At 33.7% G+C, this 26048-nt stretch overlaps 1 protein-coding gene across 5 annotated transcripts in view; it reads right to left on the bottom strand.

The window, feature by feature from the left end:
* LOC126824723 (autism susceptibility gene 2 protein) overlaps window positions 1–26048 on the bottom strand; it is a 216524-nt gene that overhangs the window by 33824 nt on the left and 156652 nt on the right. Inside the window, exon 1 of one of the 5 annotated variants that reach the window (XM_050554063.2) lies at window positions 25728–25874. The exons of the other annotated variants lie outside the window; for them this stretch is intronic. Within the exon in view, the coding sequence (XP_050410020.1) occupies window positions 25728–25760 (33 nt within the window). The 5' untranslated portion in view covers window positions 25761–25874. Of the gene's footprint in view, window positions 1–25727; window positions 25875–26048 lie in introns of those variants that run through there. 5 annotated transcript variants of the gene reach the window in all.

The following is a 26048-nucleotide window of genomic DNA, read 5'->3' as shown; positions in this document are numbered from 1 at the left end:
CATACTTGTAGTTTTCAAAGCCCACCCTCGATGAGATCTTCACCTTTTAGCAAGACAAAAAGAACAAGTAAACTAATCGCCCTGATATAGTTTATGCCATTTCCAACTTCTGAAGGATACAGTGTTTAAGCACTAATCATCAATCCATTTCCAGAGTTTGAAGAAAATCGGAATCAGACGCCCAGAACATTAAACGGATAATCTGGTCGGTAATGGAGAACAAATTTACCAACAAAACTCTTAAATCTGTTAGGTATAATAAGTGCACTTTCACCAAAAAACAAAGTTAGAGTGCATAGCCAAGATCTCTTCACCTCTCCACAACTGGTTTGATTTTCAAACTTCCCTAACACGTGCACTCAATCACATTAACGAGGCATGTGTAAATCTACTTTTCTAATCTGAAACATTTGTCATAGAAAGATTTTCCTTACAAAAACTTTAATTTTCTCCATATTTACATGTGTTTTGTATTCTGGGACAGAAACACCCCAATAAAAAAGCTTTTTTAAAGCCACTAGGGGCATTTAGCACTCTGCTCCCCTACTAATTGATGGAGAATTGTTTTCTTCAATAAAATGTATTTGACCTTCTTTTCTGTTTTCTCAGCCCAAGAACCATTGGAAAAGATACAGAAACCAACCAATTCAAAGAGAATTTGATATGTGTGCTATTTAGGCTGTGTTTGTCTGTCTTGTAGAAACTGTCACCTACCAGTTTGTGTACTTGGAAGCAGAAAAACCCCCCACTAATAATGCATCCCAAGAGTGATATAATAGTATGTGCAGGAGGGCTGCAACATATAAACAATTCCACAAGACAGACCTATGGACAGAACAGACATTTCAAACAATAAACAACAAACTTTCAGTATGGTGTTAAAATGTGGATCAAATCGGAAGAAGGCAATAGCCAATTACTACCATTTGTGGACTACATGTGAACATCTACAGAGACGAAATATCAGAGATTCCAATTCTTCATGTTACCAGTACTTCTTTATCCTGGAAGTCTGGCTATAAAAGGAAACCAAATGGCGCTAAAGTACAATTTACCTTAAAATGTAGGAATGCTGTTAAGAGATTATTGAGAGATTGATAAATCTGTAATTTGTCGAGAAACTAAGTACAACTAAATGTCAGTAACACGAGAAAATATATCCACACAACAGGAAGCATGTTAAAACTTGAAATTTATTAAACAATGTCTGAAGCAATGGTCGTCTGTAAAGATACCTGGTGAAACCAGTGACTCCTCTCCTTAAGCCATTGTATTTCTGAAGGTTTTCAGCCACAATGTAAATTTCATATAAATCACGGGAAACTCTCCACTGGTTCAACTGACATTTCTAGACATTACTGACATCAGTTTTATATTAGCCTTGTCTCGAAACACATGGGGCCTCTAATACTCTTACTGTAACCCAGAAATATTTCATTTAACAAGACAATCATTCCATTTAGAGAGTAAGTGCAATTCAGACTGTATAATTCAAATGCAAAATCATGAGGACAATATTACACTATTATATAGATGTCTAGGGTAAAATCAATCGATTCATGTCTGCAAAAACTAAAATATATTGTTAGCCCAATACAGGTAATATCACATTAGGAACTTGTGCATTACTTGTGTATTTCAATCTTTTGTAACTAACATATATTTGTAATCATGTGATACACACTCAAATACACAAAGGTGTGCGAGAGAGTTAATTATACCGAAATAAAATCTATTGTCCATTTAACACAAATGGGCTATTTTGGAACTAACATATTATTATATATATTTCATTAATTCAAATAGAGTGAAGGGTAGTTAGCTGAGCAGCCTAATTTGTTTTTTTTTTAGTAAAATACACAAAATGGCATAGCTGCACTTTATACTTTATAAACTTGTGTATTGCTTGTGTACTGCAATCATTTATGAACACTTGTGTATAATAGTAATCACATACTATGCAGACGAGAATGAGAAATATGGAAAATGAAGTCTTAATATGCACTCAGTCATTACATTTCAACACAGGGTATTATTTGAGAGAACTTAAAGAGTACAAATGAAAGCACTTATTATCTGACTGGCACCATAAAGCCTGAATAGCCAGAAGCGGACGTAAAACACAACTAACAACTAACTACATGTATTAAGTTATAAAGACAATGTAATCCAATCAATAGCCATTTACCGGATGAATACATAATATTATCTCTAATCGACTCTACTTACTAATAGTTTTATAAACAAACATTACGATTAAGTGCCAAGTAACAATATCTAACTAAGTGGTTCATAATACACGGTAGTTAAAGTCATAATAGGATAGACTATAGTCAGGTGGTGTAAGTCATTTATTTTATACTTGATCTACATAATAAGTAAACACTAGAGAATAGAAGGAGACATTCCCTTAATAGGTTCTTACATAACACCAATGATAGCCTGCTGCTTGATTTACTCCTTGTATTAACTATGGGGGATAATGTGATGAACATATCCCATCTCCAACTGCCTTTTATTAATCCCCTGCATCAACACCTTCAAGCCATTACTTCCTAATACTAATACCGGTCATTTACATTCTCAACAACTTAAAAGTGTAAAATTTGTCCAACAAGATCTAATCAGATGGGGCTGGCCTACTTTGAATCCTTATAGTATAAACAAGATTTAATCAGATATTAGTACTTATAATGATCAATACCATACTTTCAATAATAGCTATTAAGTATCACTTACTATTATTCAGTTTAAGAATTTGTTAGATCTCCTAGATGTTTAAATACATAACACAATTTTGCATGTTGTGCTCTTCAAACAATACTTACACAAAATTGACTAATTTGCAGTTGAAGGGCATAAGCAAAATTGATTACTGATTAGGATTTATTATACTACCATTATCATTACTTAGGATATAACTATTTCACTTTACCGAACATCACTACAAACTTATACAAAAAGTTTAAGAAGGCAATTAATTATATTTTGGTTAAAAGCTGACATATAACTCAGTTTATCAATCAAGCCACATGTAAAGAAATTCTACATAAATCTTACTGTAATTTAATGTAAAGCTGCTCCTTAGAAAAAATGAAAATATCACAGTTGGTTAATACCAATACTCCTCTTTTTTTTTTTAAACTTTACACCACTTCAGTTCATTGCAGTAAAGCATTTGTTTAAGAGGATAATAAACACTCCAAGTTGAAAAATGCACAGATCCATCAAAAAAACGTTTTGAAGTTAATTCCTCAACAGCTGAAGTTCATGGCAGCCATAACTTCATTCAATGTGTTTCAATTTACCTAATGCACCCATTTACACGCTGCTACAAAGAACATTTGAATCACCTGCAAAATATCTACTTTCTACACTTTTTAACACCTCCTAGTCAAAAAAACCCAGAACATTATTCATCTTCCTTTCTCTGACCTAAAACAAAATGCTTGGCAATTTAAACACAAGAATTTCGCACTCTATTCCCATTTAGGAAAGGGATCATCTTGAATTAAGACTTAAAACACAAGCGAGTTCCTTATTGGAACGAGTCTTGAGAGTCAACTGAATGGTATGTGTTACCAACAGAAAAACACAGCCATTGCCTTGTCTGTTAGGATAATTATGTTTTCGTAAAATCTGGAGATATCCCAAAGCATACAAAGATTTCTGGCAAACAGTGTTGACTTAAAAAACATGTCCTCTTTTCCTACAACAGATGCAAGGTAAACTCCGCCTTATAATCGCCATCTGTGTGATCTCTACTCCGGGGATTCTCCGTATTTTAAATCATGTCTGCTTGTAAATGAGTAATACCAACAGCATATGGCAGAACATCAAATATTATTGTTTGTATACACATATACTCACATCTTTTACATGCCTAGATAATATCACCACGTTTGATACATTCTATATTTTTGTCAACTGTTTCAATCATACTTATATAACTGATGTATCTGATATATTGTCATGTAAGTTATATTATAAATGTGTTACCAGTTTTTTTATGCCCATATCAGCACATCCCATCATCTTCATACGCAAGAAGATAAGTGCACTCATGTAATAACATAACAATGCTATTTCCCATTCCAAGATTGCTGATAATGTTTTCTTTTTTATTTTTTGTCCCTAGAGTATGCTTTTATGAGAATCCAACAGGAAACAGTTTCAAACATTACTTCTTAAAATCTTGAAACATTCAAACTCTAAATTGATTTCATTCTTTTCTGACAGCTGCATTCCAGCATGGCCGAACTGATAAGGCAGACATGAAGATGTTAAGGCTACCTTTGACCTTGAACAGTTCAAGATATATCAACAGTACCTCACTTAAAGTTTAGTTTGTACATTTAGAACTAATGGAGATAATAGACTAAACAAAATGCCATTTTAAAATGTTTAAAGTTTGTTCTGGCCTCTTGAGTAGGGTGTAAGAAGTGGGATGGTTGGTTTATCTTTGTAGATTAAACATGGTGTTAGTTGCTGATTGGTGGTAGAGTTATTGAGATGTAGTTTATACAACCTCTGTTTGGTCACTTCATTAATTACCTTCAGGCACCAGATTGAGTTTCAATCTATCAACAAAACCAATGTTTGGGGCTATTTTTTAACAAGATAAGCTTCTATAAATGTTTTTCTTCAATCTACATGCAGCAAATACCAGCTCGAAAATTGGTATCCAGAAAATTAACATTATTATCTTTTAACACCAAAGTGTGAGACAGCATATTAAAAACATCTTGAGGAACACACAAAGAACAATCATTTGGTCATACATATGGAAATTTTAGCCTACTACAGGGACATATTTCGTGCTATCTTCGACTCAATGAAATATTATCACACAGTAATGATATATTCAGTTATTCATGAAATGTTGATGTGTGGCCTTTTCCTGTCAGAGTTATGTGAAGACGATATTGGAGGTTTTTATGGTATAGAAGATAGGTTTATTCCCTCTACCGAGTTGGAGTGAGCAACAAGTCAGATAGATTTGTATTTACTGAGGAGGTTAAGAGAGAGAATTGTCATGTCTTACATACCACTAATGTTTATAAGAGGAATTATATCAAATATTGGACTGATCTCACCACTCCCCAAACAATATTCCATCACATGGTCCTGGTTACCATCTTGACCTTTTATCACAAACTACACTTTAAATCGACATTATACAGCTTAGACAACAATAAACTAAAACCAAGACTTCGCACATTTTATCCCTAAAACAAGACCAATTTTATTTACTAGCACCGGTGTAAACAGAAACAACACATGACATTCAACTGGAACCAATCTACAGACATTCTGGTCACATTTGGAAAAATTACCTACCAAATAATTTCTATATTCTTACATCCGTTTTTGCTCAGCATGTGTAAAAGGCCCAGGAGTAAACATATTTCCAACATACAGCAACTATTCTTATACCCATTATCAAAACCAGAAATATGACTAATATTTCCTCCTTTCAATGTGCATCTTATTAAATAATCACTTTCCAACACCTCATCTGGATATCATTTTGGGGTTTTTTTCTCCACTGCTCAAAAAACTTTGTTTAGAGTTTGAACCAGATCTACCAAGCAGGCTCTAGATGTTATAGTATAATATCTCCCTAGTTATTCCCATATGGCCAATGTCTTTATCTAACCCATGTGTTACTGCAAGATAGAACATATATAAATACGTTTTCTAATACCCTACAAAATCATTCATTTTTTATTCTTATATTCTAAAACCACGTATATAACATTCAGCTGTTGTAACAATATTTGATTATAAAACAAAATCTAGAACATATCTGAAAATGAATAAATACGATCCATAAAACCCTGAAATAGTGAAGTGGCCGCTGAAAAGCCAGAGTAGTGAAGTGGCTGCTGAAATAGACATCTTGTTAAGGGGCTGTCTGAAGCACCTACCTAAAAAAGGGGCAATGTCTGTCAAACATGAATTTTAGAAGAAAGAGAAGTTCATGGAACTAGAATTCCAAGTTACACAACTGTGGAGTGAGAACAGACAGGTTATCTTGAAAGGAGAAATCAGTAAGCATAATAAGCTACGAATAACTTGAGACAATACTTCTCTATACTTTATTACAATCATACCAACAATATTTATGTGAGCTACAACAATAAATAACACACAAACAAGTTTATTTGGTTTTGTGAATTTATCAAGATAAGAAGAAACTATTTGAAATGACCCTTTGCAGAGAAAACAAGTTCGAATACATAAAACAAATGACTTTTACAGATGAAAAGAAAGCAATCTATGATTATTTTTTCCCCTTTCTTTATCCCAGCACTTGTTATAGAAAATGAAATTCTCTTAAATCCTGGAAAAATTTCAGTGAAAGTGTCAGCGTTATTGTTTGATGTTCTTCCAGTGAATGACATCTGGGTTTATAAAAATTTATGAGTTGCCAAGTTGCTGACATCTGCACATAAAGACAATAAAAAGGAGACTATTAAAACATAAAATCTATGACTAATCCTAATAAAATATGAAACACAAAAAAAACCTGAAGAGAACTTGGCACTCTGTGATAGTATTATTTTATGGAGAGTATGGATATTGTGTGAGGGGTGAAGAGTTATTGAGCTGTATAACAGTAAATTTCTTCTGAACTCGTCCACCATCAATCAAAACCAATCAATCAGACGCACTTCTCCGCCACAAATAACATTTTTTGTAACAGTTCACTATTTATTATCAATAGTTACTTCAAGAAAGAATCTGAACAATGCATAAAAAGCCTGATCTAACTCAACCATACTTATACACATCAGCCTGGATTCAAAGCCAACAAACAAGGTCAAGAGAAAGGTCGAGCAATGGATCAATCATGTTAACACCTCGGTAATTGATTCACTGAAATTGAATTAAAGTAAATTGAAATGAAAGTATAAGGCGACGGGCTTAAAGTCAATCTCACTAAGCATGCTATCCAATATAGGAAAATAACAAAGGCTACAGTATGTCAGTCAGACTGGGACTGTGTGGTATTAACGTAAAGCCCGTTAGTCTCTGTAAATAGGAATTATCAGCTTCTAACCAGTGCTGAATACATTACTAGGATTCATCTAACTTAATTACCCAACAACTAGATTGGATAGGTTTTCTGATCTTCTCAACCCCCTTGTGTAAAGTAACTTGTTTATCTTTCCTTAATCCAAATACATGCCACAGATAATGTACCTCTCTCGGGATATGGTTATATGAACTCTTTCATGTAAGGAGGCTGGAAAGTATGGCAGCTGCTGAGCCAGCTACTAAGAACATATAAAAGGTTGTAAATGGGGAGATTTAAGCCACAAAAATCCAGCATTATACATTCAAGTAGCAGATTTCACTGCCAAATAAAATCCCAATTCTCACAAAACTTGAAATAGCTTTTAAAAATTATCCATCAAACACCATTTGGCTCACCATGGTTAGCTAGCTTCACTCTAGCCTTGATTTCAACCCACAGTATCCCTGCTACTAAAAGTGGAACACTACGATTTTCTTTCTACAATAAACACAGAGAGGAAATCATTCAGCGTATGTGATCATTTCTATACACATCAAAGACTCTTTAATCGTCGAGATCAGGGGAACAGGGGATATGAGATTAACATAAAATCCACTAGAGGGAAATTTAACATAGACAAACAAAAAGGAAAGCCAGCACAACTAAATTAATCTTATCGCAACAGCTCGAGCCTGCCTGTGATGACTGAAACCTTACTTCAATCGATTTATTGACCAAATACATTCCTTCCAGATTCTTTGCAACGAGACCAAGGCTCGATTACACAAAGCGCCAGTAATTCAACAAAAGTGGAATCCGTGAAAAAAGTACTAAGCCAAACAATAAAACAAAGACACAAAGAGAGTTCTTATGTTTAATCCAATTGAGATGACACTACGATCAGCTAGCAAAACACCACATACACCAAGGTAAAGAAACGTGTCCCTTTGTCGACCCATTCAAACTACCACAAATTCTCGCGAGATGCCGAACAAAAACTGAGAGTCTAAAGCACACACATCTAATACCTTCTGTATATAAATAATGTTTACCTTACGAGACCAAAAGCAGGAAACTAAGGCACCTCTTACACCTTTACAGAAAGGAAATTGTGTATACAGTGCGAAGTTTGTACGAATGTCTAACTGTGGTGAGTTTTTACCAAGGGTAAACATGATGTTTGGCCTTGATCAACATGGACCCATTCTCGCCTCATTCTGACTGCACTGCGAAAGACAACAGTCAATAACGTGCCATAACATTTCAAGTCAAAAACAAACTATAGACAGCTTCTTTAAGTTGACCCCTATTACATACTTGGCTTCTTCAACTCCAAAAATTGCAGATAAATTGATGTAATTCTAGTTTTTGTCATAGCTTTCAATACTTTTTTTTACGTGCCAGGTTTTCCCGATATTGACAGTAAAATTTTCTTCAGCGGTAATCGTTGGCATTGCTACAAAACTTTGAGGTCGTATTTGAAATGTTTGCAATGTATCACCTTTTAAATTCTCTTGGTATTCGCCAACTTAAAAACATTTACAAGATATATATATAGACTTACCAGTTGGTATTTAAATTTCGTGATAAAGATTCTCTTTTGTGTTATTCCGTGTTTATCAAGAAGGAAGATATTCGCAATAGAATGTGATGGTGTCGTACACGTTTTTATGTGAATTTTTCTTTCGTCTCATTTTTCTTCCCTGGAATGTTTAGAGTGAAGGGAGATGTTTGATGCAACTATTGAAGGGTCTGAAGAGAGCAATTAACACCAGGAGAACAATTAACCCTACTTTAACATTCATCAAATTATTCCCAGCTGTATTCATCTAGTAAATCTTTAATAAGCTGACTCAAACTAAGTACTTCAGGGAGCCGCAAACCTTCAATTATTCATGAACGTCAAACAAATATTCCTTCTAATTGACAAATTGTCCCCAGACTTTGAAATAAAACATATTGGCGATAATTATTCTCTTAACTGTATTTTCACTAGTTCACCATTTTCATACCATTATTATCTTTTTTAATACAAGAGCTTATTCCCCAAAGCAATTAATATATGAAGTCTATTTCGCAAAGAACAATGAATATTGTATCCATTATATTCATTTAATGATATTAAAGTCATCGTCTGTATCACAAGTTTTGCATTATTATACAAATTTTCTCACGAGAAAAATCCATTATAACATGAAATAAACTCATCAGAAATTAAACATCTAGGAATAAAAAAAAAAGATGAGAGAAAGAAGCAAGGTGATAAAAACAATCAACGATATAAAATGATGTGATGGCAGTAAAAGAAAAATTGAGATGTAGTCCAATCAACATTATCTCCTAACACATGGTATATTATTTCAATGATTCGCTTGTATGCAGTGTGAGGGAACTGGAGCAAGGTGACCTACTCCTTGATACATGTACATAAAAGCGTTGGATCGGGACCTTATGAACAGACACATATAAGATTGAAAGGGACCAGTGTATGAAATAAGCAAAACGGAAGGAGCCCAATTCAATATTATCCCTGAACTTCCTGTGCCACAGGATAATATTAAACATTAGGACAATCTGAATCTCACATTTGATGTTCTGAAAAGTACTTCTTGCCCTGTTCATACACCTCAACGCTGAACGGTACATATCATCAACAAAAAAAGATAAATCATTTAAATTTAGCTCTCAGATTAACACAAGGTTGAGCATTAGGATAATCTTACCTTACTTAGGAGGCCATGAAGATAATACAGATAATCCTAACTTAGTCTTTATATTCTATATATCATATATGTACATATAGCCAGAAGGTACTTGGTTACATGAAGCCGATAAGATACTAACTATAGTATGCACACTTTACACTGATACACCTAGTTTACCAAGATAACAGTACATGAAAACTGTACCTACACCACACTATAATTCCCATAACCTTTCTTCTATGTCACTCACGTATTCACTTGTATCAAATTATATAGAATGTTTCAATATTATTATACACCATTTAAAATAACACCACGCAATAGATGCTCCCTTAACACAGTATTAATTCACAATAATAAGAGAGTGTTACTCGGGTGATGAGATATCCATAGATGACTCACACATGGCAGAAAAAAGCCTTTTATACAACTTGATGAAAAGCATTTCAATTCCTGCCCTTCATAAATATTGAAGTACACAGATAAAGTCCAATAAATATAGATCGTTACAACATGTATGTATTAATATAGGTAATAAAAGTAAGCTTGTATTTAGTCAGCCATCTATCGAGCTGGGTAACTGAACTACAACCTTTCACTACAAGGTCTGCCACAGCACTAACAACCGACAACACAAACACGACAAAATGGCTGCCTATTGGATCAGTGGAGCGTATAAAGGCTATAGGCTAGTGGTTCAGTGAACAAGTCTGTTTGAGCAGCTGTCTTGTATGGCAGTGTTTAAAAGCTTGCGGGCAGTCCCCACAACAGCGTTTACAATCTTATTCTATTTGCTTAATACAATCTCTTGTCAAGTGACAATGTGAATAGGTCCAACTGCTCGGCAAGTGGCGATCATTTTCCACCAGTAGCAAATGGGGCTAGTGTCAACAAGCCAGGGATTCAAAGGTGAAAAGCTGCAATAATACTATTTAAAAGGTAACACTCCTCATTAAGATCTCTGATTCAAAAATACTAGATGGAATTGTGCTGGCAAGTTGTTGGGAAAACAAAATCTGTCATCCATTGTGTGAGATTGGGTGGACCACAAGGAGAGGATTGACAGATTCAATAGGCTATTAGTCAAAACGCCTGAGTAGTCAAACTAAAGCAGCTCAACTCTAACCTTCCTCACCCCAACTTATAATAAAACTTCTATTGACCACTTCATTTAAACTTCTTGTTTCAAACTCAGCTCAATATCTTACAGAACAATGGAGAAGAAACAAAACAATCTTTTTAAGCGCTGCCCGCTCTACTTAAAGCCAAGTGGTTTGACCCCGCAAACCGACAGAAGCCTAAAATTGAAGGTAATGAGACGAGAAGATTTGAACACATCACCAGGTGAAACTGATGATAATAAATAGAGATATTTACGAGAGGACTGACTGTATATACACTGGGATAAACTGTTAAAGTTTGCTATTTTCCACCTCGCTTCTGCACAATAATGAACAGTATTATAGCTGGTAGAAAAGCTTCTCTGTGTTTAGGGTGGTAAAACTTCTGCTTCATCAAACCCAATTTGTGAAGCCTTAATAACTTACTGGCGCTAATCTCCCTTTGAAGTGTTGTGACATTCCCTATATTCCTTGAGGTGTAAAAGCCCTGATAATCGTATTTCTCTAACCTGTACTACACTATAACACAATATAATACAGCAATTTGAAGGCTTAAGTGGTAATCCAGGTATGAACATATCCAATACAATCTATATCATAATATCTATATAGTATTTCATGCTTCACTTTAAACATAATGCTTTAAGGCGAGTCATAAAAGTTGAATTGAACTCGTAATATTTCATACCAGGCAATAAAAACTAATAATTCGGCCACTAATCTTTGAACCCATTGAGTGTAAGCCTTTAAGTAGACCTATTTATTATTCAATATTGGTCGATTTCATGGTTCATTTTGACAAAGCTAAGACTAACCATAAAGCTTTCTGGCTATTTGTATTCACTGTAGCTGATAATGACATGAAACAGGGCCATAAAATCTGTACTTGAAACATTTGAATTATCACAAAGAAATATTACCTTGTCAAAACATGTTGAAGGCCTTTACACATTGGAAAGATAAAAAAAAAATTGGTAAAAAAACCGAGACTCATTCACTTATCCAGTGGTATAATTTTTTGTAACTAAAAAAACACATCCATTTCCTGTTGCGTTCAGTTATTAATAATGGAATTGCTGTAAAGTCATTTCATCAAAACTCAAGAGAGAAAAAAAAAACCTATAAAAAACCCTAATCAATAACATTTCATAGGTTGTCTCCCTTCCATCAGTAGAACCCCAGACTTAGTTCATAAAAAATCAATAGTTGCCACCACCTGTGTAAATTGTAAACAATAAATATAATCAAACACAAAAAAAACCTAAACAAGCTATTCCAGAGATCAAGCTTAGTAAAATAAACCATGAAATCAATTTTTCATTTTGAACAATGAATATATTATCATTACAGAAAGTGAAGCAAGTCTTAAACAGTATGACTCATACACTAAAAGGGGTGACACAGCTATTTAAGTGTTTCATAAGCTCAACTTTGACCCGTATACTGACAACACAATCTAGCCTGAAGAAGTAACTGTATGAGTTTTAGCAGTCTAGTTAATTAATGATATAATCTCTGCCTGGGGTTTAAAACAAGTTTATCTAGTGAGCGCCTACTGGTAAATAGTGTTAAGTCAAACAGATAATAATAAGCCCAATTATTTATAACAAGATAATATATTATCTTTCTTCGAGAATTCCACTCTGTTTTTGCTAATAATATAACACAACGATCAACTGGCAACTATTTATCACACTTGACAGATTCCAAAAAAATACAAACACATTTGGTTAAAATCACATTGGAAAAGAAATATTATTCTATAAACAGGTCTCCCACCTGATTATCAGAGCAATATGGTCATTCTAATTAATCAAATTTTTTTTTTTTGAGTTTTCTGCATGCCATTAGATAAAAAGGATCCGATTGGTAAGTTAACAATAACAGAAATACTATAAAATCCCACGAGATATATACAAGCTTCCTTGCGCAAAGATCTAATCCTCTAAGCAAATTGAATTTGCATTGACAACGAAAAGCTTCATCAATTTTCTGGCCTCAAGTCCCCAATGGGTTTTCTCCATTACAAATAATGAAATTATGTGTCGGTAATTTCTCTATGGAATGGCAAAAAGACTTGAATGTCACGTGAAGTGAGCCGCTATATTCCTAAACCTATCTAACATGAAATCCCGGCCACAATCCTCTGATCAAACGGATCTATTTCTTGTCGCGGCTGGTGCACATACACCACTAGAATGCAAGCGGCATGATTGAAGGCGACTGTGGGGGATTTAACCAGTAATGCCGACCAATTCAATTCGTGAAATACTGTAAAGCCTCTAGGGAAAGTAAAATTGATGGCAGAAAAATCTTCCATGTTCTTAACACTGGGTTGACGACAATATCCTAAATTGAAGTCTAACGCTCGACTAGAGACTAGAAAATTGCTAAAACACACGAGAGGCGAGCAGATAATTGAATACATTTATAGGACTAGAGGCATATTTGCCTTGGATTTTAGTTTGCTATCAGTGGGTGAGCATGTGTACAGATCAATATTATATTTTAGTGGAAGATTTTCACTTTTTACAAGTAAATTCGCTATAATCATGGTGGATTTCCATTGGGGGTATTCAACGGATTTCTCTTCCTAAGCCTCCGGGGTTTACAGATTGTGACAAAAGACTTAAGTCACGATGGACGAAAAAAATCTTCATTTACATTAACGATCTTCGGGAAGAAAAAAAAAAACCAATGCAATATTCATGCATGCCAATGGCAGTAAATAATGATATTTATGGTGTCGTTTGATCTGAACGACTTAAAGCAGAAGATTTAACATCAGAGGAAAATAAAAACCTACACATTAGGCCCGTCTTTTTTTACCTAATAAATAAAGTAACATTATGGCTTTTGATTGATTCAAGATGACTAAAACCATCCATTATAGCCAGCCATTTGTGTTTTTTTTCTATTCTCAGAACAAACCATTACTAGTGTCTTTTCTGGATATTCTTTTGACATTATGATTGTTAGTTGTAAAGCTTTGAGAATAATCTTTTCTAAATGACAGAGAAAAACACAGTAAATAAACCATTTAGTGTCATTCAATAGAGAAAAACTTCATCTTCATGTAATCTGTTATTGAGGCACAATTTAATACTTTAAATTACAGATCACATTTAACGGAAGAAATAAATCATTCTTCTATAATCCGAGATTTCCTTTGAAATAAAGATTTCTATTCACTAGAAACAGCCAATTTTTGAAAGATAAATCATACCGAATGTTACATCTTTTTAATATTTACGCATGCATAATACTTTGTAATCAAAAGGGATACTTAATATATTGCCATGTTTTTTCCCCAATTTTTCTTTCAATAAAAATGAGAAAATATTTTCCTGATAGCAAAATATTTATTATAGTATTGAGTTAATAGACAAAAATGCATTTAAGATGAGCTTGCTCCAGCATAGTGAGTATCTAATAAAGCAAATAAATAATACAATTATAATATTGTACTGTAATACTAGAACATATATATATGTTAATATATTTGTATATGTTGCTATTACATGACATATTAGTATTATATAGCCTATTATAATATACAGTGATAAGAATCAATATTCTACAATATAATTTATTAATTACATTAAAGGAACAACCAGCCAGAACACAATTTTCATAAAGTCAAAACTGTTGAAAATTTAGTTATAATTTGTGCTCATTTCGGGACTAACACATGGTTCAATTTTATTTCAATAATTCGCTTATGCATAGGGGTCTTTAGCAGTGGGAAAAAACCGGAGGACCTGGAGAAAACCCACAAGGTTGGACAGGCGACCCTACTCCTTGTCATATACAACCAGGGATTCGAAATCACCCCAGTTGACTAAATGACAGGCCTTGTGATAGAGCGTGCATGTGCTAACCATTCGGCCATCCACACCCCTCATACACAAGGCAAGGTATGGTAACCTTTTCTTTAATTGTGCATAGTTTTTAAATAAAGAAATAAACAAGAATAAATAAATAAAGAAATAAAGAGAGGGGGTGGGGGGTTAATGTCCACTCGCCAGAGACTAAAGACGTAGGTCGGACCTCAGATGAAGAAAGTATTGACTTATACCCTGAATAATACAGTACTTTTGACACATATCTGAAAGATGCCTTTAAATAACTTTAGTATTTTGTGCTTTGGAGTATAAAATATGGCATAGCTAGCTGCCATGGTGAAAACAACAGGACATTTTCTAGAAGCACATTCCATGACTATGATTATCTACATGATTTGAAACTGGAGAGTTCAGGGCCGTGACCATCAAACTTGTTTGCTTTTACCTGAGCTCCTTATATGCAATACATCAAAGCTGACATAAAATTATGCTGATAAAAACAAGAACATGATGTCTGGAGTATGTCAATGAATAAAACTAAGTAGGCTTAATCATAAATTATCTTAAATATAAATGACAATTTTATATCCTTTACAAACACCTGAAGCATTCGTTAACAATGTCTCTAAGGAGTAAAAGACAATTATTGAATATATTATAATCAATCATTCTTTCAAAAACAGACAAGAATATTCCATCAATCTAAGCAAATAAATTGGATATTTTCAAATAAAACCAGTGGTTGCCAGGCAAGATAAGCCCACATTTCACAAGAGATGGATAGAGAACAAGCTAAAACAAAAACGTGATTTTTCATACAATCAGGGGCAATAATCCAGGAACTTAAGGTCTGAAATGCGTGAATATCGAAAGGGACTGAGATATTTGGGATATAAAGATATATTTTTAGTTACATAAAATTGGACAAAAATTGTGACCTCTAGATGGTCCACAACCTTTGTATTACATACTTTAACACAATTTGCGTAAAAGAAGCGGCCATTTTGTCCGGCAGTTTCATTTCTATTTTCCCGAAATTTGAACTCAACCTTCATTATTATGTAACTGTGATATAATTAAATGGTTTTTAAAATCGGATAGAAATTGTGACCTCTAGAGGATCCCCAAACTAAAAATGTGATTTTTTGTACAATTAGGGGCCATAATCCAGGAAGTTGTAGTCTGATATGCACAAATATTGAAAGGAATAAAATGAAATGAAATGGGGTTTACGTCCTACTGTTCTGTTCCTATACTGGGCTAATGAAGACGGGCATACGCCATACAGTGTGCTATGAGGGAAATTTTGCCCAAGCAGCGGCACTATTGCCTACTCTTATATCGAATTCCAACTGCCAGGGGATCTTTTTCGTGCATTGCAATATATACACGGGACCTCGGTTTTTTTGTCTCATCCGAAGGACTAGACAGCTGTCCTTGTCAGGCCCTCCATTCTGCACCACTGACAAGGGGGAAACCACGTCGGAAAATAAATACTGAAAGGAACAGAGACCTTTGGGACATAAACATATATTTTAAGTATCATCAAAATCGAACAAAGATCGTGACCTCTAGTACGCCCATAACCTTTCGGTCTGACTTTTACGAAATTCGAACTCAACCGTCATTAGGGTGTAACAGTGATATATTTTAACATTTTTTAAAATCAGATAAAAATTGTGACCTCTAGAGTGTCCACAAGATAAAAGGAAAATTGGATTTGAATTTTAAAAGCCTACATTGTTATAATTCATAAATCTTTGTCATGATTTAAAAGCCTACATTGTTATAATTCATAAATCTTTGTCAAGATTTAAAAGCCTACATTGTTATAATTCATAAATCTTTGTCAAGATTTAAAAGCCTACATTGTTATCATTCATAAATCTTTGTCAAGAACACAAATATTTGTGTAAAAAGAAAACTAATGAATTATGGATATAAATGATAACCAACCTATAGTAATAATAATACTTTGCTTTTACAATAAATTCAATATAACAGTATTCCTCTATGTAGTGAATTAATGATTATTACAGGATAAATGGATACAGATCAGTAAAATAAGGAAATGATTTTTCGACTGGCCTAAAGGGAATAACAAAATGACAATAATGGTTGGAAATAAGAAGATAATAGATTTATTCTTGTGCTGCTACAATACACCCTGGAGGTCTACTGCTTCTTCTAATCATGATAATGGCTGCCACATCGCCTATAAACAAGACAACCTCCAGCCAACTCGACATCAAAATGTACAAAATATCGTTAGTAATTTTATAAAAGGTTTGAACGCAACTTGATTTATAGCCGAGGGGTAAATGGTGTTCATCTCTAGGGAGATATGATAGTGGAGTATTATCATTTCTCTTTATCTTCTCATTTCAATACACATCAGGTTTTATTCTCCTTCTAATTGAAGTAAACAAATAATCACCATGTAATAACGGCTGTAGTCAGCAGATCAATTTATACACAGTTGTCCATGTCAATATTCTCTAATAAAAACTAATCGTTACTTTAAGGCACATATTTATCCAATCAAAAAACTTTACAGATAATTAAACATGTTGATCAGCAATATTCAGCCTCGATGTATGATTGATAATAAATATTGATTTTCGTCTCTGTTAAAGTAATTTCAGGTTTCTTTCATAAAAAAAGGTAATATTAGCGCTTGTAATACGATACAACTGTACTAATAAAATCTTCATATAATTCACTCTAATCACATTTTATTGTATGGAAATCTTGTTTCCTTTGTTTGACTTCATCTTCCAATCTCCAGCCAGACGTACATTCTAATTGTTTCCGTGATGGCATTACGTCCAATCAATTGACAGCAAATAAAGATAGCAATTAGTGCGGCACACAACCCCTACTGACTGTAAAATTTATACCGCTCGTTCTTTCTAACCTATAATAAAACAACAATTGTCTAGCACAAAAAAGTTGTGGTTTTCTTTTTTAATGTGAAAAATAACCCATTTTTGTGATGGAATACCATAAGCTATAAAGAGTAAAGAGCTTTTCTTGTATGAAGGTTGCTAGGCGACACGGCATATAGTGAAGAGAAGTATATAGAGAGGTTGCCAGCAAGTGGTTAGTTTCCTGCCTCAAGTGCTTTAATGGTCTCATTAGTGTGATATCAATGAAGATAAAACATTACAAGAGCGTGTGATTGAATCTGACGATACTTTTGGCTTTTTAGCTTCTACAACTATCAGACATAAGAGTTGAGCTAATGGGTGATTAGAGTCCAACTGAAAGTGGTTATTGCCACCTCTCATCCCATCAACATCGCATTTCAACATCCTATCTGTAAAATGCATTTTTCACAAAAACCTAGACTATTTAGGTAGTCATCTTTTCTTCCTCCGTGTTTGAGTGTGAAAGACAAATCTTTACATAGAACATCTCCCTAATCAAAACCTTAGATGGGAGCTAAAAGCCAATTGGCCTTTTTTGTATCACTAATAATTGTTTTTATTACCTATTTAAAGCAAACAAATTGAAATTTGGAGTCAAATTTTCTTTTGCCTGTCTGGCTTTCTTGTTTAAATTGGTTCCAAATGATAACCACATCGAATTTACCGTTTCTCATTTCGTGTCTTCTCTTCGCATCGAACAGGAAAAGAATGTAATCTACTTTCAGTTTTGTCTAGGCCATCAATCGTAGTCAGCCTGATTATAGAAAACAAATCACATCAAGCTGGTAGAAATTACTAATTAAAACCGAAAACAAGACAATCTTTTTTCCTAATGACTGTTTTCAAAGAGAGTAAAGAGATGGATTAGTTTTAAATATTGTCATGTTGAAGAGACAAGCCACTGATTAAAAGTTTGTTTATAGGTGTTCCAGATTAAAGAAATTTACCAAAGGTTTTCAAAACAAAAGACTTTTTAATTTACTATATCAGCATAAGTTATCTATCTTACAGGCAGCATTATGCTTCTTCAAAGGAGTATAATAACAGTCATCGGTCTTGATTCAAATGCACTTCGGCATTTAGCATTCTACTATAATAATTCCAGTTTGAAGCCCATCAAATGTTGACTACACAAGGGCGCTAGATTAGCGAGGCTATATATATGCAAATGCTCTCAGATTTCATCATTTCTCAAATAGAATTTCAAAATTTTCTTCAGGGGGAAGGGCCAGGGAACCCTCACCCTCCCTTGGTCCTCAGACTTTCCAGCACCCCTGCAACTAAAATATGATAATAAACAGCCCTACTATTACCATGGGTATCTAAAGCTAACAGTTATTGACAGAAAGAAAAGTCAAGATGGCTTTTGCACAATTACCACAAAATTATATAATGTTAAATTGACTGCAGTGTTTAAAGAGAAGTTTTGTTTTTTTTTGTTTTGTTTTTTTTGAAAGAATGAATTTCTATTTCCGCATGACCTGATTTTCAAATGTATCCAATTTAAAATATAATACTGTTGGAAGTAATCCAATACAGATTATGAATTATCATTAGAATATTAAGCATTTATCTGTATTAATAATATTGTATGTATGAGGTGATAAAACTGGGTGTAACTGTTTATAAAGCGTGGTGTTAGAAGTGTTTTGACACCATGCTTACTGAGTTATAAAGTACTAATATAGCAACATGTAATTAACATACAACTCTACAAACGCTATTAAAACCTTTTAAGTTAAGTGCTAAATGTCAAATACTTTGTGTTGATTTACTCTGCGGATCTTGGTAGCAGCTACTCTTACTCACCCATTTTACAGATTTTCCAAGTTGTTATATGACAATCTTGTCACCGTTTATAAATATTTAATGCAGTTGGTGACAATTTTAATATCTAATAAAAGTTACACTGATGACACAGATGCTATATTTAACTAATGTTTATTCAAACTTCAAATGATTCTTTCAACATTAATAGGTTGTTGGAGACAGTTACCATAAAACAATAAACTCATTTCTAGTCATAAAACATGAACTTTATACTAACACTTCAAGTATGTGAGAATATTTATCAAAATGAGCATAAGCATCAAAATAAAAGCTTATCAATCATAAAAATTTGAAGGGAAAATGATATATGGGGTTTAATGTCTGCTCATCATAAGAAGGTTATTTCCGCATGCAGCCCTTAAGAATTGCGAGGACATCATATATTTTAAAACTAAGACATTCATAAAAGAGCCTAAAAAAAATAAATACACATACACGTAGTATGATAGTGTATAGTCTACTTCTCTCGTGCAAAACAAAATCAATCGTATCATTTTTTTAAATTTACCTTTTTTTAATTGATTAAAATGTTATGAGGCTTAACAAGGGTTCGGGGTTAGTATTATTCAGATTAGCTCTTAAAATAAACTTAGTGGGCAGATTCTTAAATAGCTCAGGGGCATATAGTATCAAAATGTTAACAATTTTCTCCTGAAGCCAATGCAGTGGGGAAACTATCAAAATCTAACAATTTGCTGTTCAAGCCACACACAATCAATTCATACCATAAATAATTCTTGTTCTTCGTTACCAGAAATCACCTGTATGTTTACAAGTTGAAGGTAAAACTAGTTTTAATTACAGAGCACCTGCTATATGTCAAGAAATTAAGTAAACTGCACTAAGATATACGCAAGTATAAGAAGAAACTGATTGAAATGTGAAGTGGACTAGAGAAGTATATTTACCTTTCTCTGACCTACACTTAAACTACTTGTAACCAACTTGTAGTAATTTATAAGAAAGCCTAGAAAACAATTCACACCTGTTTATTACAAGTCTATAAATCACTTGAGTTTTTATTAATGATAATTTACAGGTGTATTTTACTATCTACAAGGACCAGAATCAGAAATACACTAATATACGTTGTCATATTTCAATATGATAATGGCGGATTATCAAGACTTGGCAAGACTTGTTCATATATCGTTATTCTGTTTGTTCCCCCAAAAGCTTATTTTTACTGCACTTACTTTATATAATCCTATTATATTCCTTTTACATAATCTAAGTTTGAACTATTATTTTTTATAGGTCATTTCAAGACTAACATGTTGCATATCTTTAATTCAATATTTGCTTGCACACAAGGATTTCAAGTAGTGGGAAGAAAACAAGGCGCTCAATGAAACCCACCAAGGTCAGGCAAGCGACAGCATGTCCTCCTTGTCACATACAAGCCTGTGATCAGACCCATGACTGACACAGATAAGGGGACCACTCAGTCCCCCTCCCCGGCTCCTTTTAGTGATGATAAGTGTGCACAGGACAGAGTAAACTTTCTCGAACATCAGTTAACACTCTCAATATTAGCTTTGTGATCATATACCATACACCTTTCAATAAATGCACTTACTAAATTGATAACTGTCCCAAGCTCTTTTCCTTGTAGGTTGATGCGTCATGTTAAATGACTATAATTAAGTTTATTTAGATAAATACAGTGAAGTTTTAAAATGGTTATAAGAAAACTATGTTGTATTCACTAAACACTAAACCTTGCCACAAAATAATCCAACACCAATCAACCAAGCATTTAACAAAATATCTCATTTTACATTTGGTTGATTTCATTATATATATATATATATATATATATATATATATATATATATATATATATATATATATATATAAAAAAGGAATCTGGTTTTTTAAGGGGAAAATATTTTATTTAATGTCTTTTTCAGGGGATATGTTATCTTCTTCAGCAATCGTATCAGTTATCATGGTAGTCATCAGGGGTATCGAGATTATTAGCTACACATCAATAACCTCAATTCTAGCTACATGACATCACAAATAGCATCTCGTCATCTCACACAAGAAATTAAAACAACCCTAGTTTTTTTTTTCAAAACATCAGAAGTTTTTTCATTTTTTTTAAGGTGGGCATCTGTTACTAATGTAAAAACCATATGCTGTGTTAGTGTTTATTATGTAAAATCATTGTATTCACTAGATGAGAGATAATAATTTAGAAGCACACTACACACACAAAAAAAAAGCTTTCAGTATAATTAAGACGATATTCAGTTTTCCCACAATGGTCGACTGCTTGCAGCTAAACATCTAATTACCCATTTAAACTAATTCTAAACCTAGAGGAAAAAAAACCCTCTATTCTTACAGGCTATAAAAAATCTTTGAACAATTTTCTTTCCGCTGTGAGATTATTTTACAAGATAACATGTTTTACTTTATCAATACATTACATCTCATCATATATTATTAAAAAAATGCTTGAAAAAAATTAAAAAAAGCTTCCTTGATAATGATAGAACATTTTTCATCTCAAATAACATAAAGATAGGTTGCCAGGCAACGAAACATACGCCCACAGCAGCTAAATCGTCCGGGCAGTCAACAAGTGTTGTCGCATATTTTTACTTCTTTCAGTAATGAAACATTTATAATACACTAAAATCTGATTAAGAGTAACAACTCATGAAGTAATTATCAGAAAATCATTAGAATTTGTTTGGTTTTTATAAAGTTCTGCCCCATGCTAACGTTTAGTATACAAAACTTTTAATATCTTGGATTTAGCTGTTCAAGTCACAAAAATTCATTGAAAATCAATATTCTTGTTCGTCTCAAGCTCTTAAACTCTGTGTATTAATCTGAAGTCAACTCTGGCAGTAAATATCGGAAATCGCTGAAAACCAATAGGCTTCTTCGTCTCATGACCTTAAACACTGTGTATAAATTTAAAGTCAATCGGATATTAACTTTGGCCTCTAGAGCGTCCACAAGATTTTTCAAAGTGATCAAGGGCCATAACTCTGGCAGTAATTATCTGAAATCACTGAAAATCAATAGGCTTCATCGTCTCATGACTTTAAACACTGTGTATAAATTTAAAGTCAAACGGATATTAACTTTGGCGACGACAATATACGACCACATTTCAATGTGGGCGTATAAAAATGTGGTTTACAAAATAATCTATCAACTTATCTGATTTATACATAAAGTAACTTTTGTTGGGCTATTTTATTATTTCCCTTCTGTCTAAAGCTGTGTCGACACTGATGTAAAGTAAATTTTTCAAGAACAACTTACGGTTTCGCACTAATAGGATTAGTTTTTGGGTAGCAAAAAAAATGGATCAGTAAAGTCTATTGATGGAGATTCAATTTCAGTCTCATAGGATCAAAGGATGAATATTTGAACTTAAAATGCACTAGGGGCCTAATTCACCTGGGGCCCAATTCGCCTGGGGCCATGCTGGTTAATTTCATATCACATGTCAGGGTGGAGCCTGGCGCCAAAGCGTGATTCGCACAATTTTGATGACCTAAAACATTCACAGGTTAATGCTGGTTAAAACATATGAAAGGATGGAGAAATGAAATGGGGTTTAACGTCCTACTCCTATACTGGGCTAATGAAGATGGGCATACGCCATACAGTGTGCTATGAGGGAAATTTTGCCCCGGCAGCGGCACTATCGTCTACTCTTATATCGAATTCCAACTGCCAAGGGATCTTTTACGTGCATTCCAATGTATACACGGGACCTCTATTTTTCGTCTCATCCGAAGAACTAGACAGCTGTCCTTGTCAGGCCCTCCGTCCTGTATCACTGACAAGGGGGAACCAGACCGGAAAATCTGGATGAACTTTCTCGGCCAATGCAGGGATCGAATACCCGACCTCCAGGCTAGCGAGCCAGCGTCTTACCCACTTAGCCACGTGATCCCCCGTAGGGATGGAGTGCTGCGATGAAGCATGATGGGCGAACATACATACACACAGACATCTTTGATTTTATTTATATAGAAGTTTATCCACAATTGAAAATTGCAACTATACATAGCACGGGTGAATAAGCCTTAAATTCAGATACCAGTCTAACAGGAAATTGGTTGCCACAAATCAATTGTGACAAGTATAGACTGTGAATATCTGATATCAATTTATTTAAAGAATTAGACCCAATCACATGGAATATTATTAATTGAAGAGAAGATCACATGTCATGTAGCTGTCAAGTCTAATTAACTTGTTAAACATTAACAGATATATTACTACTATACTACTTCTCAATCCATGAATATTCATCACATATTTAGCACACCACAAACTCGCCTTGCGCCTTGTAAACTTAAAGAAGAGAAATGAAATGGGGATTATCATCCTACTTTTCTGCACCACTTGGGCTCATGAAGACAGTAAAGTTTAAGGGGCACTATCAGTCTTACACCTTTGTTAAACACCTTGAAAACCACTAAATATTTTGTATGACTGGTCAGAATAAAGTCAGCGGTCAGAGAGTGAACTCATCATGTCCAATGTCAGGTAATAACTAGATGGTTTTTTTTACATTCTTTCATAGAATTGACATGAAAATATAATATTATAATATTGATATTGAATCCCAGGCCAAACTAATTCCAGCAAGCTGTCGCATGTCACAGCTGATGCAATATAACCTAAACTATTGTTGCCTTTATAGATATATATCAAATATTCTCAACTATTAAAAATATATTGTGAGCAAAAAATGTAATACAAGGAAATTTCTGCTTCAAAAGAAAGTAAATCCTTTTTTTGATTGATCTTTTTTTCAGAACTTTTCCAATGAATGAATTCTTCATAAAAATTTAATAAGCAATAATAAAATGGTTGTCTAAGACATTCCCCACCTTATGCTAATTAATTTGAACCGAATCATTAGAGGATTTTTTTGTCTAGACTTTTTTTTTAAAAGCACAGACTGGATAACACTGACAACACTCTTAGCCTTGATCATTTTAGTCTAGACAATTCTTGCTAGAAAATCTATGATCAGCCTCAAAACTGGTAACAAATGTGAGATGCTGCAATCATATACATATACATCCACCCCCTTTGACCCATGTCCCACTTTGTAATAAAACCTTTGATCCATGAAAATGATAAGAGCAAGTTTTCATGTTCTCTCCGACATATGACCTTTAATATCTGTTGATGACCTGACCACTTGATAATCCCTTTAATCTGGACAAACATGTTTCTTTCATATAGAGCCATTAGAGGAGAATGTAGCATAATCCCTTAAACAGTTAATGACAGTGATGAATATTTAGCGGAGCTTCATCATATTAAACAGGCGATATAATCTGTCACGATAATTCTAATAAAATAAACACAAACATTAATTTCAATTATTCATCTTAACAAAAAATTCTGTTTAAACAAAAAAATTCTGAAGGTTTGGGCTATTAATAAAGATGACAGAACATTAACAAAAGGCAGCAAAAAATCGTGTGTATGAATTTGAATTGAAATTTGACCTTGTGAAAGTCATGCCTTGTCATAAAGTTTAAATTAATATTTCAACATTAAATATTTTTTTTTAATAACAATTAATAACAATAACAATCATGGATTTGAGCGTGAAATTTTTATAAGGGGTGGTGTGGAAGTGAATAAATATAGTTCTCGAATATGTAGTAAACACGTTTTGAGGGAGGTGGTCATAAGGCATTCTGGGATTGAAAAACGACAAGAAATAAAGCACGGCTGAAATTGAAACAAATGGGATGATTGGACTGGGGTTTGATGTCCTGTCAACATGGTAACTTTTTCTGTGGTTAAAGTTCCTAACCAGCATTTCAAGGATAGAGGATTCCCTTGAAAAATACAACATTGTGAAAGTTGAATATCTCAAAGGAATTCCATTTAGTATTTACAAAGATAAGATGAATTGAATGTTGAGCAACATTTGGCGTCCTTCGCAGAACATGTAACAAACCAGCACCACCTGTAAACCTAGCTAAAATCTTTGCTGGAGCTTTTTATTCTGACTGAATTCAAGCAAGGATATCATCTACCCCATTTTCGCTATGTTTCCCCCTACTTTTTCTTCGACTGGGAAATGTCATGCACACCAAATTGTAAGAGGTCGGATCTAGGTTTGTCATACCATCCCAACAACTACACACTTTCCTTGTCATTTCTGTAGGAGCCACCCGAAAAATAAAGGTCAGACTTGAAAATATGGAGGGCACTGTGTGCTGTACCCATACCATCTCAACTTGACGATGCAATAAAATACAAACCTTTATATTTAGAGAGACATCATTTTCTTCCATAATCAAATAACATCAATTATAAAGTCCATTTTGATATCAGTTACATCCTTCTCTCCTAGCTAAATATAACTGTAATACTAAGTATCCAGTCACATCATTTTTGTCTTATTTATAAAATCCACAATCACTGAACTAAAATGTGCAAGTAAGTAAAATCTAAAACTAATATACACTAAGTAGCACAGTCACCATGACTGAAGTCTGATAGGCTTTCTATTACAATCCTATCTCTAAACTGGTATTCTCATCAATTCAAATGATCTGACCCTTGTCTCCCTTCACTTTACT

Source organism: Patella vulgata, chromosome 6, assembly GCF_932274485.2.
Source record: "Patella vulgata chromosome 6, xgPatVulg1.2, whole genome shotgun sequence".
NCBI classification, from domain to species: Eukaryota; Metazoa; Mollusca; class Gastropoda; family Patellidae; genus Patella; species Patella vulgata.
This window is presented reverse-complemented; position numbering and strand designations above follow the sequence as displayed.